This window comes from Zootoca vivipara, chromosome Z1 (genome assembly GCF_965207765.1).
Source record: "Zootoca vivipara chromosome Z1, rZooViv2.hap1.1, whole genome shotgun sequence".
Classification (NCBI taxonomy): Eukaryota; Metazoa; Chordata; class Lepidosauria; order Squamata; family Lacertidae; genus Zootoca; species Zootoca vivipara.
The window spans coordinates 75,218,313-75,235,502 of record NC_142583.1 but is presented as its reverse complement, the minus strand read 5'-3'; the positions used below and the strand labels follow the sequence as shown (position 1 = coordinate 75,235,502).

Genomic DNA, 17,190 nt, shown 5'->3' with positions numbered 1-17,190 from the left:
ATTCCCCGTCCCGGCCAGATTCCCAAAGAGTCCCCCCATTCACAGGACACAAGTGTGGCCCCGCTGCATGTGTAGACTTGGGGTTAAGGCAGATTCCTCAGCTCTTGAACCTCTGGTTTTCAAGTCCGCAGGCTTGCATATGAGGTGGGTCTCCCTGTCTGGCCACATGGATTTGTGGACAAAATGGCATCCTGAAGGTTTGCCCCATCTCCATTGCAACCCCCCCCCCAATGAGTGGCCCCTGCCATAGTTAGGACGCAATACACCAATGCAGCCCACCATTCATTTGACTGTCTTCTGATTCTCTGGCCACATTTGCCTTGCCTCCTTCCAGAGGCTGGCTCACTTGCTTCACTATGTAGCCGGGATATTGCATGACTTACTCCCTGTGCAACAAATCACGCGCAGGATTCCCACTGCTTCCCGGAACAAGTCACTTTACACACTTGTACTGCTCCCACTATTTATTTTATTTTATTGCAACCCACAAGTCCAGCTGCAAACTCTGCCCCCAAACACAAAAGATTTGGATTTTTAAAATAAAAAAATCAGCTCCAGCTCAAAAGGAGTTTTGCAAGAGTGACAACCTGTAGATTCTCAGTCAAGTCACAGTCTCCAGGAATTCCTTAGCTGAAAGACAGGCTACACAAATGAATGAATGATTTAAAAGTTTGGGATGGTGGGAGCTGGGGGCCAGCAAAATATGGAGGGCAGCAGACAGAAGAAAACTACTTCATAGAAGCATAGAGTTGGAAGGGACCCTGATGATCATCTAGTCCAACCCCCTGCAAGGCAGGGATAGGCAGCTGTCCCATATAGGGATCGAACCTGCAACCTTGGCGTTAGCAGAACCATGCTCTAGTCTAGCCAACTGAGCTATCCAGCCTTAAGGAGTTGTTGCAAGAGCTACGTCTGGTGTTTGGAGCACACTAGTGTGATTACTACTGATGAAATGGAGGTATAAATAAGCTAAGAATGTGCGCTTCAGTGGGAGAATTCTAGTACAGTGCTACAGCTCGGGAGCAAGCAGCTAATTTTGCTTCCAAGACACGCTCAGATCTCAGCCAGGAGTGACAGGTCCAGTCCTGGGCACTGAAACTCAGACGGAGACACAGAGGAATGCTGCAGATCTTAAGGGGGCCGTGTTTAGATTAGACACAAAGGGGGGGGGAGAGAGACAGACAGACCCTGTGGCATTTGTGCTGGCTGTTCTCATCCAAATAGGATGATGGCAGTTTAAAAAATGGGAGCCACTACGGCACTGCCCCTAAGAACAAAACCCCAATCGACTTCTCAAACGCCAAGGAGGTAAATTCAGAATGTGTGCCTTCATCACAGACTAAAAAAAAAAGAAAAAGCTACTGGATTCAGGCTACAGGGCATCTTTGCTGAGATGGGAGGATGGGCCACAATGAGCCAAGTCCCCCTTCCCTGCTGCAGTTGCGCATCTCCTGACCTATGGAGAGAGAAAGAAAACGGCTTCTCCCAGCCCCCGCTTGGAACCCTAAGAGGGGGCCGAACTTACAAGATGCAGCTGTCTCAGCATGCAAGTTTCCCCAAAGGAGAGCTGCCATACCCAGCCCTGCAACACACCCTCCAAACAAGAGCCTCTGAGCCGGGGGTGTCCACATCTCTTTAATAAGAAGCACGCACTGCTGCCCCCCCCCAGCCTCCACTCCCAAGGCTACCAGGCACTGGTATGGCAAGGACCCCACAAGCTGCTTCGAGCAGCCTGCCCAGGGAAGGCCAGCTCCCCACTCCCAGCCCAGCTTGGTTGGAGCGAGGAGCAGGGGTCGCGAGAACCGTTTCATCCAGGCAACCAGCAAACCCCAAACCCAGCGCAAATCCCGAGGGGGGGGGAAGGAAGGAAGGAGGCAGCCCGCCCCCCCCAGAGGAAAAGCCACACCTTGTCCCCAAAGGTTACAGAGCGCAGCAGGAGACACGCACGCACGCACACACACACAACTGCTACGGTCGTTGGGGTCTGGCAGGTAGTCCAGGCCCACCCCACCCCCCAAGAGACAGGGCACTCACTGTACAAGTCCACAGAAGGCTCCTAAGGAAGCACCCAACCCGGAGGGTGGGAGGGGGAGCAGACCTTTGGTCACAAAGCTGGAAGAGAGCTGGGGGGGGCGCGCTTACTACGGATGGACTGGCTAGGCAGGGAAACAAGAAACAGAGCGTGAGATCTGGCTATGGGCAGAGGGCAGTGTTGGTGCTAAGGCGGTAATTCTCCACAGAGAAGTGCAGGGCGCAGGAGCCCTTCCTCCCCCCTCCTGCTGCTGCCTGGTGCCAGGAGGGCGGGGGCAGCGGAGTCCCAGGGGTCAAGAAAGGGGAAGTCAGCCAAGCAGGGCAGGCCCTCTTCAGACAGGCAACGTAGGTGAGGAGGCGGCCAGTTCTTCGGGGTCCCCTTCCGCTTGCCCCGCACACAGACTCTGGGCCTCGCTGCCTGGGGGAGAGCAGGGGACCCCTTTGCCCAGCAGGTGGGCCGCCTCCTCCTCGCTGTCCTCGCCAGCCGCCTCGTCCTCGTCCTGCCCGCGCCCCACCTCGATCCCGGAGTCGCCCGTCAGCCGGCGGTGGCGGAAGTGCTCCCCCTCGTCCAGGGCGTCGGGCCCTTCGTCGCTGTCCGAGACTCGCCGGGAGTCGCCTTCGAAGAGCTCCACGCTGGAGGAGAAGAGGGCGTGCTTGGGGGGCGCGGGGCGGGGCGCCAGCTTGCCCGCCAGCTCCCAGCTGCCCCCCGTGCTGCTGCTGCATCCGCCGGCCCCTTCGGCATCCGCCTCGCCCTCGCTGGGGGTGCTGGCCTCCGTGGCCGACAGAGAGGTGCTGCTGGGGGACGTCAGGCAGCTGGACTCGCAAGAGCAGCTGGTATAGTTCTCCGAGCTGCCGGTCAGAGTCAGCGTGCTGGAGCCCAGGCGGCTGGTGGAGCCTCCCAGGATGGCACTGTAGGGGGGTGGCGGGGTGGTCGGGCGATGGGCCACCTCTTCGTAGGCAGGCAGCTTGAAGGAAGCCAGCATCCCTGCAGAAGGAGGGCAGAGAGACGGACTCAGCACCACCCAGGACCGCAGAAGCAGGCGGACTTCTGAGAGCTGGGCCAGCAGGAAGGGGTGGCAAAGTGGCAAAGCAAACTGCTCTGCATGCCACAGCGTCTGGGCTCGATCCCTGGCACCCCTGGATTGTAGAAGACCTGGAGAGGCCCTGCCAGCGAGCGAAGATTAGGGGTAGCTGGCTTGTAGGCCGCTGGATGTTGCTGGCCTCCAGCCCCCATCAGCCCCGGCCAGCACGGCCAATGGTCAGGGATGACGGGAGTTGTAGTTCAGGAAAAGTTCTGCAGTCTAGGGTGTGTGTGTGTGTGTGTGTGTGTGTGTGTGTGTGTGTGTGTGTGTGCCAAGTTCTGAAACTGACAAAAAACTTGCCACCTTCACATCAACGGAGGGGCACCAACATGGGGCTCAACTGCTGGCTCTGAAGGTTTCCCATAACGTTTCTCCTTAAAACAGCATCAGCTGGATATGATTTAAGCAAAAAAACACCCAGAACTAGATGTTCTGGCCCAGCTGACCCAATCTCCTCCAATCCCCTAGTCCACAAGCCTTAGCTCGCGGCTTTACATTTCTGAGGCCCGCCAGCCGCAACAGGACGGCAAAGGGCCAGCACCGGTTTCAAGATGGGGGCAGGTGAGGCTTTGGGCACCGTCAGTGGCCAATTACGGACACTGCTTTCTATCAAGACCTAATCCATCTTTGGAGATGGCAGAATTCTTTGCCATGTGTTTCCCTTGCAGCAAGGAAGTCTAGAGTTCACGCTTCCTCAAGCTTCTCTGGGAGTTTGAATGACAGCCTCCACAATTGGTTGATCCAGGTGGAGAAGCAGTCTTCTCGTATATTTTCCCTTTCCCACCCCACATGCCTCACAAAGTATTCTTACCCATCTTCTGTCATTTATTCTCTGCATTCAACTTGTACCTCATGCCCACCTCTGCCCCTCACAAATCGCTGCTAGTTCCTTTCACCCTTTGTCCTTTGATATTTGTTTTTTGCTCCTGTAACAACCTTCCTCTCTTATCCCTTTCCTGTCTATTCCCTATTTACCATTCTTAATATTTAGTATTGTTCCTGGTTATCCTTATACCCCCTTCCCCTCGGAAAGGGGGTCGTCCTTCCCCTGAACTGCCTTTAATCAGCAGGCAAAGGGGTGGCCCAGAGGCCTGCCAGCCGGTCCCAGATTCTCATTTGAGAAGCGGAGATCTCTGGGGTTCTTGGCTCAAGGTGCCCTCCATTTTTGCTCCCCTCCCTCCCTGCCAGCCTCGTGGCACTGCCTCACCTGCTGCCCACACAGGGGCTGGGTGAGGCAGAGCCCCAAGAGAAAAGGCACTCACTGAGATCCATCATGGACGGGGGATAGTTGCAGGCACCGTGGTAGGCAATGAGGTTGATCTCCCGCTGCCGCTGCTGCTGCTGAAGGCGCAGTTTGGCGCGGCGGTGCCTGTAGGCGCAGCAGCAGCTGAAGAGGATCAGGACGGTCCACAGGAGCCAGAACCCTGCCGGGGGGGAGAGGAAGATCAGCTAGGGAGGAAACAGGCTCGCTCTGGCACTCCTCTCCTAGGTAGTTGGGGGAGACAGCTGCTGCTGCTGCTGCCTGTCAGTGTAGACAATATTGACCAAGATGGACCAAGGCTCTCTCTCTCAGGAGAAGGCAGCCCGTTCATAATCACGGGGACTGGAATCCTGCTTTATTTGAAGGTTAAGAGCAACAGGTGCCAGTCAGCGTAGACAACATAGAAAGCTGTTGATTTGCCAATTCCTGTTTCCTTTCTGCCTCCTTTTCTCTGTGCGTGTTTATTTAAAAGAAAGACGGTAAGCCTGTGGGGGGAGGGCCTGCCTGCCTTGTTCTGATTGTACGTAGGCGCCTTGGGGAGCTTGTTTGCCTGAAGAGCTCCTTGGGGAGGCCGACAGGGATGTCAAGGCATATGCGCTAAAGAAATAATACGCAAGCCAAAGTGAGCTGCAAGGGGCAATGGGTCTAACTTGGAAGGTGGCACTTTCCAAGGTTTCTGTTCAATACAGCCTTTTCTATGGAATCACGAGGACTAGAATTTGCTTTAAGGAGAACCACAGTTCAGTGGCTGAGCATCTGGTCTTCCAAGCAAGAGGGCCCATGCTCCATCCTCAACGTCGGACCGGGACAGCCTCCCTGCCTGAAATCTTGGGAGTTGCTGCTGCCAGTCAGTGTTGGATTTCCTGAGCTAGATGGGTCAATGGATCCGACTCAACCTAAGGCAGCTTCCTCCTCCCCTCCTTCCATGCTACTCACACCAGAGCTCATAGTAGTAGATACAGCAGCCCGTCTCCCCGCAGCAGTGACCCGTCTCGCACACGTACGGCTGGTCGTTCACCCCGGGGCAGAACTCGCGTGCCTGGACCAGAGAGAAGGCGGCGACCAAGCAGCGAAAGGTTCAGGAAAAGGGCACCGAAAACGCCCAAGGGGAGAAAAGGCAAGAGGTGACATGAGAGAACTGTATAAAATGATGCATGGAAAAAGGCAGAGAGAGAAAAATATTTATCCCTGTCTCATCGTTATCATCAGCAGCATCAGCATCATAATTTATTATTTATCCCCAGCCACTCTGGGCAGCCTCCAACCGAATATTAAAAACTCCTTCCAGTAGCACCTTAGAGACCAACTAAGTTTGTCATTGGTATGAGCTTTCGTGTGCATGCACACTTCTTCAGATACCCGAAGAAGGTATTATGCACACAAAAGCTCATAGCAATAGCAAACTTAGTTGGTCTCTAAGGTGCTACTAGAAGGATTTATTTATTTTTTTGGACTACGGCAGAACAACCTGGCTACCTACCTTTAATTAAAAGCACAATACAGCATTAAACATTAAAAACTTCCCTAAACAGGGCTGCCTTCAGATGTCTTTTAAAAATCAGATAGTTGTTTATTTCCTTGACATCTGGTGGGAAGGCATTCCACAGGGCAGGCACCACCACCGAGAAGGCCCTCTGCCCGGTTCCCTGTAACTTCACTTCTCGCAGGGAGGGAACCACCAGAAGGTCCTCGGAGCTGGACCTCAGAGTCCAGGCTGAACGATGGGGGTGGAGACGCTCTTTCAGGTATACTGGGCCGAGGCCGTTTAGGGCTTTCCAGGTCAGCACCAACACTTTGAATTGTGCTCGGAAACGTACTGGGAGCCAGTGTAGGTCTCTCAGGACCGGTGTTATATGGTCTCGGCAGCCACTCCCAGTCCCCAGTCTACCTGCCGCATTCTGGATTAATTGTAGTTAACACTAGAATACGTTTCTGGGCTTGTTTTAACCTGTAATGCCTTAAATGGCTCAAGACCGCCATACCCCACGGACTGCCAATCCCCACCTGAACTGACCTGCACACATCATCTGAGGTCCTTCTTTGTGTGCCTCCTCCGTGAGAGGCCCAGAGGGTTGCAACACAAGAATGGGCCTTTTCTGCGGTGGCTCCCCGCTTGTGGAATGCTCTCCCTAGGGAAGCCTGCCTGGTGCCTTCATTACATATCTTTAGGCCCCAGTCGAAAACATTCCTTTTCTCCCAGACCTTTGGCTATCATCTAAACAAAGTAACAGGTATGTAGCTGTGTTGGTCTGAGTCAAAGCAAAATAAAAAATTCCTTCAGTAGCACCTTAAAGACCAACTAAGTTTTTATTTTGGTATGAGCTTTCGTGTGCATGCACACTTCTTCAGATACAAAGAGTATGGTCTTTTAAAAGGTGCACGCGCGCGGGGGGGGGGTGTTATTGGTTTTTGTTTGTTACTATAGTATGTATTTTTTGTGCTTTTATATTGTAAACAGCCCTGTGATCTTCAGATGAAGGGTGGCATAGACATTTAAATAAATAAATAAATAAATAACGGTAATGATAATGGAACTCCAATTGACATCCTATGAAGCTGTTTCCACACCCACACACACACACAAATTGCATGCTGCCCTTTATCTGTCAATTCAGTCCTTGTTCATGCACCACATAGTCTATGAAACTCGCTGCCACAGGAGGCAGCAACAGCCATTGACCTGGCTTCAAATGGAGGCTGGGCAAATTTGCTCCGCGACCCACAGCTGGAGGGAGCCAGGCTTCTACATCCCAGGACATATTCTGCACCGGGGCATCTGCTGCTGCTTGACAGAGAGGGCTCCCTTTTTCATATTGTGTTTTTTTTAAATCGATGTCATTTTAAATTGCTATTGATATCAATGCTGTGTTTTTAGTTTTAGATTTTATGGTTGATGTGGAAATTGGTTTCCCATTTGGTTGTGCACCTTCTGATGCGCTCTACTTATTGCTTATGACTTTTGTGATGTTGGCCATGGTGTAAATCTCGTCCTGTCGTGAGCCGCCTTGAGCGTGGCTTTAAGAATGGAAAGGCGGCATACAAATAAAACGATGATGATGATGATGAAGCTGCTGATCTGTTTGGCCGCCCTTGGGAAGAGGCTGCTCTGCTCGATGCCCCACGCGCCCCGCCTGCAGATCCCTTCCGGTCTTCCGGTGGAGCCTCCAGGGCCAGAGGCAGTCTATCTCGCGCTCCCCGCGGCTCCCTACCTGCCGCTCCCGGCCGAGCAAGGCGGCCCAGCCGGCCTGCGCTTCTTTCCCGGGCGGAGGCCTCCTCCGCTCCATGGCGCCGCCGCCGCCTACAGGCTTCGCGGGCGCCCAGACGCTGCCGCCGCCGCCGCCTCGGCCTCCTGGGGCCCGGCCGCTGCTGCTGCTGCTGCCGCCGCCTCCGCCCGCTGCCTCGCGGCGCCTCCGGCCCTCATTGCCGCCGCCGCCGCGGCCGCCTCGGGCTCCGGCTCCGCCGCCTCAGCCCAGGCAGCCGCCATCACTCTGGGCCGCGGCTCCCGCCCCGGCGCACCCAGCCCTCCAATCGGCGCCTTCCGCGGGGCTCGCGCCCAACCAGCGACCGCGCCTCCGTCAGGCGGAGACCAATCGGCGGCCGACTTCTCCCCTAACAACAGCAGACAAAGAGGCGAGGGGCCCGCCCTCCGCGGCGACGAAAGGGGCCGCCCGCCAACGAGCGTCGACGCCCGAAGCCCGCCTTCATAACTGGCAGCGACCCTGGCCAAAGGCAGCGCGGGAGGCGGCGGGCCAGTCCAAGGGGCGGCGGAGCTTTGCGGAAACAAGCCAATCGCCGGGCCCTCCCCTCCCTCGGGGCGCTCTCGGCCAATGCGATGCGGAGGGGGGAGGCACGTGTTGCGGGAGCCGGCCAATGGGAAGCGGCGACTCTCGCCTGCCCCGTGGAGCGCGTGAAGCTGCGAGAGGCTCGGAGGGGCATTTCTGCGCCTGCGCGGAGAGAGAGAGTCTGTTCTTTAAGAACTTGCCATAGTTTGCTGTGGTCGACACAGTCAAAGGCTTTTGCATAGTCAATGAAGCAGAAGCAGACGTTTTTCTGGAACTCTCTAGCTTTCTCCATAATCCAGCGCAGGCATCCCCAAACTTCGGCCCTCCAGATGTTTTGGACTACAGTTCCCATCATCCCTAACCACTGGTCCTGTTAGCTAGGGATCATGGGAGTTGTAGGCCAAAACATCTGGAGGGCCACAGTTTGGGGGTGCCTGATCCAGCGCATGTTTGCTATTTGGTCTCTGGTTCCTCTGCCCCTTCGAAATCCAGCTTGCACTTCTGGGAGTTCTCGGTCCACATACGGCCTAAGCCTGCCTTGTAGAATTTTAAGCATAACCTTGCTAGCGTGTGAAATGAGCGCAATTGTGCGGTAGTTGGAGCATTCTTTGGCACTGCCCTTCTTTGGAATTGGGATGTAGACTGATCTTCTCCAATCCTCTGGCCATTGCTGAGTTTTCCAAACTTGCTGGCATATTGGGTGTAGCACCTTAACAGCATCATCTTTTAAAATTTTAAATAGTACAGCTGGAATATCATCACTTCCACTGGCCTTGTTATTAGCAGTGCTTTCTAAGGCCCATTTGACTTCACTCTCCAAGATGTCTGGCTCAAGGTCAGCAACCACACTACCTGGGTTGTACGAGACCTCCATATCTTTCTGGTATAATTCCTCTGTGTATTCTTGCCACCTCTTCTTGATGTCTTCTGCTTCTGTTAGGTCCTTACCACTTTTGTCCTTGATTATGGTAATCTTTGTACGAAATGTTCCTTTCATATCTCCAATTTTCCTGAACAGATCTCTGGTTTTCCCCATTCTATTGTTTTCCTCTATTTCTTTGCATTGCTCATTTAAGAAGACCCTCTTGTCTCTCCTTGCTATTTTTTGGAAATCTGCATTCAGCTTCCTGTATCTTTCCCTGTCTCCCCCACTATTTGCAAGGCCTCATACAGGGCATACCTATGACAAACTTAGTTGGTCTCTAAGGTGCTACTGGAAGGAATTTTTTTTATTTTTTGTTTCAACTGCAATATTATTTATACCCCGCCCATCTGGCTGGGTTTCCCCAGCCACTCTGGGTGGCTTCCAGCAAAATATTAAAATACAATAATTCATCAGATATTAAAAGCTTCCCTAGACAGGGCTGCCTTCAGATGTCTTCTTAAAAAGTCAGAGAGTTTATTTCTTTGACATTTGGTGGGAGGCCGTTCCACAGGGCAGGCACCACTACCGAGAAGACCCTGTGCCTGGTAAATCCTTGTAAATCCTCCTGAGCCTGGAGGATCCTCTGCTGGCCCAGGTCTGGGGTCTGAGCAGGGCCGCATTTAGGTTTGATGAGGCCCTCAGCTCCTGAAGGTAATGGGGCCCTTTATACGTCCAGCTGTCCTTGGTCAACAACAAATTGTCACTGTTTTTTGTGTTGAATAGATGCTATATGGTCATTTATAGACCTAATAGGTATCTAAAGCCATTTGTACATAACAAAATATGTATTTTATCAAAGTAATACAATGCAAAAACAATAACATCAGTATTAATCATCACTGTAATACTGGTCTGCCTTACAAGGGCTATCACAGGGATTACCGAAATGTGTGCGCTTTGAAGCCCCAAAGTATATGTTAAGGATAAGGTAAAGGTAAAGGGACCCCTGACCATTAGGTCCAGTCGTGACCGACTCTGGGGTTGCGCGCTCATCTCACATTATTGGCCGAGGGAGCCGGCGTATAGCTTCCAGGTCATGTGGCCAGCATGACAAAGCCGCTTCTGGCAAACCAGAGCAGCTCACGGAAACGCCGTTTACCTTCCCGCCAGAGCGGTCCCTATTTATCTACTTGCACTTTGACATGCTTTCGAACTGCTAGGTTGGCAGGAGCTGGGACCAAGCAACGGGAGCTCACTCCGTTACAGGGATTCGAAACCGCCGACCTTCTGGTCAGCAAGCCCTAGGCTCAGTGGTTTAACCACAGTGCCACAACAATAAAGAGTAGTGTGTCTTGAAAACTGAAGGACGGAATCATTCATTTTTTTTGCAAACACAAAATTAAACTTATTAACAATTTCTATTAAAATGTGACATGACATGTGGTTATTAGTTCATGCTGCCGGGGAGCCTGGTTAGTTTATGGTGGTTTAAGGAGTGCATTTTAAAGTATTCTCTACTTCAGACTCTCTCAGCGGTGCTTAACATCTAAACAAATTTTGGAGTGGGGTCATTGAGGGACACTGAAGTCTTAGGTTGTGCGAACTGCACACTCCAGGTGACTGTCTCTGCCATCAGTTGTGTAGGTCTATAATGTGTGTTAGTTGTGCTAGAAAAATATTAGTGTTTAGTGTCAGGAATAACGTAAACCCGGACACAGCAGAGTACACACAAGTTTTTTCGGAAGCTTCTGGCTGTAGAGCAATGACTAGACGTCTGGACACAGGAATAGACAACTTCACCAGGATAACTATATACAGTATTTATTGGACAAACAGTATCCAGAAGTTACTATGTACAAACTTCATAAAATAAATGAAATAAAACAGATCCTTTCCTCTCTGTCTCTCTCACAACCACCTGTTACAAAAACAGTCTTTCCACACAACACCACACAGAGCTTTTTTTTCTTTTAGGAACTTCTTACTCAATAATCAGAAGGTCGTTACTAAGGCTCTTGTCCCCATGCAGAGAGAGATCAGGCCTTGGCTTTCAGCCAATAGTTAATTGTCAGAAGTGGATAGCTGACTTTCTGCACGCATGCACTTTGAAATCTCTAACAAAAAATACAGGTGAGCACATCCCAAGACTGGTAGTTTGAAATTTGGTTGGCTTCTAACACAGTAGCTCCCACACCTCTTTCCATTTTGCCCCGCTGCTGCTATCATCATCATCATCATCATCATCATCATCATCATCATCATCTATTTATTTATTTAAAATATATCCACAGTTCTTTGAAATATAAGAGCCTTGCAGCTGGATCAGGCCCAAGGGCTTGTTGAGGACAGTATTTTCTTCTCACAGCAGCCAACCAGATTCCTGTGAGACACAGATTTCACTGCATCTTCCCAGATTTGACTCCTGGACCTCCGTGCTTGGCTCTAGATAGACTGTGGAGTTAGTTCCATGACCTAACATGGGAAGGGGAGACTAGAGACCTGGCATCCCTGCAGCAGTCCTTTCTAAAATGGTTTGTGAAAAGCACACCAGTGTCTCCCCCCCCCACCCCCCACCTGGTCTGGCCACCGCCACCACTTGCATCTCTAGAGCTCACTGTCAAAGGGAGGGATGAAAAAACAAGCAAATGATGAGACCACCTTTATGCACTTCTGGATATCTTTTACCTTCGCTGTGTCTTTCAAATAAATAAATCGCCAGTGGAATCGTGTTTCTCTGTAGGGCAAAGTACGGTAGATCTGGGCAAGGAAGCCAAGATCGAACACCTGGTTCCTTCCTGCCGTTACGCAGGCAGGAAAAGAAAGGAGAGGCTCCGGTTTGCAACTGGGAAGGGTTTTTCCTCCTTCCCCAAAGATCCAGCTGCCGTCGCCTCCTGCCAATGTCAACTTCCTGTGCCACCATCGTAGCTGCGGCAGGAGTGATGCTAAGTCTCCTCTGTCAAGAGGAGCTGCCAGGAGTGCGGGCTGTGCTAGGTCCCACATGAGAGAGGCACTCGTCTCTTGGTGCCACAGGGCCAGCTGCCTTGCCACCCTCGGTCACTTGGCCATGTCTGACCATCACTACAGAGACACAAGCATCTTCAGCGCCATCCCACAGCTTGGAGAAACAGCCTGCCTGAACCCATCTCCACCTGAGGGGTGGGGGTGAAGGTCTGCCGCATGCTCCTTTGGATCACAGAGGTGGCATTCCTAGAGGAGTTCCAGGCACACAAGGATGCTGGTGCTTAGGCTGCCACCTGCTGGAGCAGCAAGTTCTTCTTGTAGCAGGCCAGGCTGCAGAGCGGCACCCCAGTGAGGGAGCAGGAGTACCGCTTGAGGTTGGGGCACCCACCGACTCCGCAGGGGGTGGGCAGAGGCACAGCAGGCGGGAGGGAGGGCAGCAGAGGTGCAGGGACCCCCAGAGGGAAGGAGACCGTAATCCCGCCGGCAGCGTTGCGGTAGGAGACCATCGGGGCGGCCGCCGCTCTGGCCTTCCGCTCCCGCAGAGTTTTCACCTTGGCCTTGCTGGTCTTGGTGAGGCGCTCAATGGTTTGGTTCTTGTTCTCCTCCGCCTTCTTGGCCGCCTGGAGGCGCCGCTTGCGAGCGCGTTCCTCTCGCTTCACCAGCATCTCCTCCGTCAGCTCCTTGGCCTTGTAGCCCATCGGAAGCTCCAGCAGCGGCTGGCTCTGTTGCTTGTGCAGGAGGGCTTTCTGGAGGGCATGGAAAGAAAGAACAAAAGAGAGCATGGACTCATGGAGAGGCTGGCAGCCAGCAAGGCCCAGCGGCAACTATCAGGGGCCACGGAGATACAACGGATGGTAGATTTTATTGCATCAATGGATCAGGCCAGTGGGGGCCCATCTTCTCCATCATTATTATGATGGCTGAGGGGTTTCTTGTGGGAAACCCACAAGCAGGACCCAAGCACAAGAGCATCTCTCCCCTCCTGTGGTTTCAGAAGTCTTACTGCCTCCCACCATGGAAGTACAGCACAGCCGTTGTGAGAACAGGATGCTGGACTAATGGGCTCTGGCCTGACCCTGCAGGCTTTCCTTAGATGCTTATGGGACAAATTCCTTCTCCCACCCCATGCAGAAGCATCAGTCCCCGACAGACTGAAATCAGAAGCCCCATCTCCCTTGCAGGCTGAAGGCAGGTAGGCAGGCAAGGAGCCACAGTGGAAGCAAACCTGCTTGGGAGGCTGAACAGGCTGATTCCTAAAGGAAATACCGTCACAACTGTCACTTTCCAGACAGATCAAGGTCATGGATACTGCCCTTTGGTCTGGCCCTGTTTTCCTTCTAGATCAAGTATTCCATCAGTTTAAGCTGCTCCTTTGGGGCCTCGCAGCCACCACATAACACATTCACTCTGGGAACAGAGCACCAGAACAGAGCCTCCCTCAGTTTCCCCTGCGCAGAGTCCCACCAGTGCTCTCCAGCGAGGGCGGCCCTAACAGCTTCCTCCTCCTTACCTGCCTGGCTGTGAGCAGGGATTCGTCCACCTCCTTCTTGAGCTCCCCGTTGTCATCCAGTTCCCCGCGCTCCAGGGCATCCAGCCAGCGCTGCTCCTCAGTATCGAGTTCCGGCAGGGGAGACGGCTCCAGGTTACTGTCCTCATCTGGGTTTGTGGGCAAGAAAAGTTTGCCTTAACTTTGAGTTGCAACATTGGAGAACTGTGGGGGACGCATCTTATATCACTGCTCCACCTGCACCTCTCGCATCCCGTATCCCGCACCAGGGCTGTGAGGGACAGCAGTAGCAGCCGCCCAGGAAGGACGTCCCGGCCTTTGTGGGACTGACATCCAGCTGCTTCAACAGCCAGGGGCGGGAGGGCTTTGTTGAGTTTTTTCAGGGAGGAGGTAAAATGTTGAGCTTTTTTAGGGGAGCCACAGTTGTTCACCTTCTTTGGGGGGAGCCAATGATCTCCCAGTGAGTTACTGCAGACATCCAGTGATCTACCGGTAGATCACGATCTACCTGTTGGACATGCCTGATGTAACAAAAGGAAACTTACCATGAGTGAGTGGACAATTGCCTTGCTGATTTGCAAATTTAAAGTGCTTCCATACTCTAACTGCGTTTATAGCTGTGACCAATCCGTCGCAATCAGGCAGCTAATCCTCCTGTCCTCTTTTGGGGACCATATTGCAGCACAGCCATGTCACCTTACTAAATAAGCGGCCCTACAGCTGAACGAGCTAATGTAGAGAAAGAAACCACACTTCTATACACCAGCAAATCTAGAAGAACTCCAGTAGCATCCTCCAGCTGTGGCCTCTGCCACACCAAAGGGTTTCCCCAGGAAAAACATCGCTCGCTTACCCAGCCATGCACGATATTGTTCAATGGGCACCCCTTCCATCGGCTCATCTTCATCATCCACAACCATCAGTGGGGAGGGAGAGCGCGGCCTCTCGGGAATGACGGTGAAGGTTGGCACACTGGGAAGACAAGAGGAAGCCAGTGAATTCATCCCAATAAACTGGAGGACCCAGAGATTAGCCAAACCCAGCTCTGATGGGTGAATGGCTGGTAGGGAGGGGGTCTCCAAGCAAAGCAGTTAGGGATCAGAAAAAGCTGGAGGGCACAACTGAGCTAAGTCCCTCCCCCCACCCCTGAGGGGTTTGAGGATTCTTTCTAGAAGCAGTGCAAAATTCTCTCTTCTAGGCTGTGTGGCACTGGTGGTTTCAACATCACTTGGAGTCCTATGTTTTATCTGAATGGCTCAGATTTTACATATATGTTAGATATGGCATCCACCGTATGCCAATGGTTTGCCTACAACTCCAAGCAATAAATACAAAGGAGTTAACTGCCCACTTTCCCCCACCAACTCGCCTCTGCTTGTCCCATTCTGGAGCTCCTTCTACATACCTCTTAGTGCCCAAGATCTGTCCTCCAAGTTTGATCTTGAGCTTCAGCTGAGGCTTGGGCAGGGCAGCCAGGGGCTCCACGGCCGGCATGCCCGCATCCTCGCGGTGATGCCTCTTCTTGTGCTTCTTCTTGTGCTTCTTGTGCTTCTTCTTGTGGGATCCATGGTTGCTGGATTCATCCTCATCTCCTGCAAGGGGGTGGGGGGGACGGAGAAAGCAAGCAGGACACCATAGCAGTCAGCTCAGCATCTTCACAGTGCAACAAGCTCTCTTTTTAACCAAGCCGTTGGCTTTTAATTATCCGCAGCCTTTTAGAGTGGGTGGGCTGTTGAAATGTGTTCCCTCCTCTTTCATGGTTTTCATGCATTATGATTCATGTGGAAATTGTTTTCCATTTGGCTGTGTACTTTTCGATGTGTTTTATTTATTGTTTATGACTTTTCCTATGTTGGTAATGATCTAAATCAGGCATCCCCAAACTTTGGCCCTCCAGATGTTTGGGACTACAATTCCCATCATCCTTGACCACTGGTCCTGTTAGCTAGGGATCATGGGAGTTGTAGGACAAGACATCTGGAGGGCCGCAGTTTGGGGATGCCTGATCTAAATCTTGTCATGTTGTAAGCCGCCTTGAGCATTGTTTTAACCATGGAAAGACAGCATACAAACAAAAAGATGATGATGTACGTTTGCTTGTTTGTCAAATCATTTTGCAAGTTGCTTTGAGCGCCCGTTGCGAAAAAGTGACTTATAAATTTAATAAAGGACAACGGCCCTGGCCATAGCTGCCAAGTTATCCCTTTTTAAAAGGGATTTTCCCTTATGCTGAATAGGCTTCCTTGCGAGAAAAGGGAAAACTTGGCAGCTATGGCCTAGGCCAGGCCTAGGCAAACTCGGCCATCCAGCTGTTTGGACCACAATTCCCACCATCCCTGGCCACTGGTCCTGTTAGCTAGGGATGATGGGAATTGTAGTCCCAAACCATCTGGAGGGCCGGAGTTTGCCTATGCCTGGCCTAGGAGCCAATGACGTGACCTGGGACTCCCTGGCAGGGCTGTTGTGAGGCTGACACGGGGAGTGGGAGAGCCAGAGCAGCCCCTTGGGGTTCCCGGGCCGGGAGGAAAGGAAGGGCTCCAGGCCCCAGGCAGACCAGACCAGGCCTCGCTCGGCTACTCACCCCGCGCGGCGCCTTCCATCCGGCCTCCGCCCTCGGCCCTCCGCCACGCTTGGCTCATCCAGCCGGCCCGCCAAAGACGCGGCGGCTTCCCGGGGGGACGCAATTGCGGACGGACAAGGCCCGCTCCCGCGCGCGCAAATGACGCACTTCCGCTCCGCGGGGGCTGGCGCGGCGAGAGTGACGTCACGCCATAGCCAGACAGGCTTCGCAGGAATCGCCTGCGTTGGTCCACCACCTGCCCATCAACTGGCATGCGGACCCCGGAAGATTGTCCAGGAGGGAAAGTGGCCCTCTAGCTAGCCGACAGAGGTTTCCCACTCCTGCTTTCAGGGGGTGATGCAAGGAAAATGCAGAAAATGCAGGCGGGTGCTTCAGAAGGTCCTGGTAGCAATAAGAAACAGCCGCGCAGACTCTTTCCTGCTAAACCTAAACCATTCCCTGTTCCCCATGAGGCAGGGAGTCCCGTAGGCAGAAAAATCCCCCTCTGCAGGTATCAGCTTCAAAAGAGGGCAGGGCAAATTCATGGAGGAGCAGAGGGCTGTCAGTGGCCACTGGGGGGGACAGGAGCATGGCCTGATCCAGCCAAGGGGCTCTTCTGAGGCTCACTGAGGTGAAAGGTTGTTTTCTGCTGCTCCAGAGAAGCGGACACGGAGCAATGGATTCAAACTACAAGAAAGAAGATTCCACCTAAACATTAGGAAGAACTTCCTGACAGTAAGAGCTGTTCGGCAGTGGAATTTGCTGCCAAGAAGCGTGGTGGGGTCTCCTTCTTTGGAGGTCTTTAAGCAGAGGCTTGACAGGCATATGTCAAGAATGCTTTGATGGTGTTTCCTGCTTGGCAGGGGGTTGGACTGGATGGCCCTTGTGGTCTCTTCCAACTCTAGGATTCTATGATTCACTTTCCTGCTGGGCCCAGGCAGGAAGTCCAACTTTTCTGCCAAAAGAACATTCTGCTTCACCAAACCGGATGAGCAAACCGGAAGCAAACCCCAAAGGGCACCAGCCCCCCCCAAAAAAACCCCGCCTGTGGAGCAAGGCTGGACTCTGGCACAAGCCCAACGACAGCCTGGCCAGGCGGACTCCCAGCAGAAGCCCTGGAAAACAGAGAGGCATTGAAACG

The 17,190-nt window shown here is 52.9% G+C and overlaps 2 protein-coding genes across 2 annotated transcripts; both read right to left on the bottom strand.

Annotated features, from left to right (window-relative positions):
- Positions 1 to 446: 446 nt before the first annotated feature.
- On the bottom strand, positions 447 to 7,874 carry WBP1 (WW domain binding protein 1). Its single transcript, XM_035136772.3, has 4 exons — positions 7,584 to 7,874; positions 5,311 to 5,413; positions 4,376 to 4,537; positions 447 to 3,016 (listed from the first exon to the last, which is right to left on the bottom strand). Exons 1-4 carry the CDS (start codon positions 7,656 to 7,658, stop codon positions 2,364 to 2,366), a joined length of 993 nt encoding a protein of 330 aa, XP_034992663.2. The 5' UTR covers positions 7,659 to 7,874; the 3' UTR covers positions 447 to 2,363.
- Positions 7,875 to 10,826: 2,952 nt separating this feature from the next.
- On the bottom strand, positions 10,827 to 16,222 carry INO80B (INO80 complex subunit B). The gene is made up of 5 exons (XM_035134572.3): positions 16,071 to 16,222; positions 14,895 to 15,081; positions 14,343 to 14,461; positions 13,493 to 13,638; positions 10,827 to 12,728 (listed from the first exon to the last, which is right to left on the bottom strand). The coding sequence occupies exons 1-5, from the start codon at positions 16,126 to 16,128 to the stop codon at positions 12,264 to 12,266; spliced, it is 975 nt and encodes a 324-aa protein (XP_034990463.3). The 5' UTR covers positions 16,129 to 16,222; the 3' UTR covers positions 10,827 to 12,263.
- Positions 16,223 to 17,190: the final 968 nt, after the last annotated feature.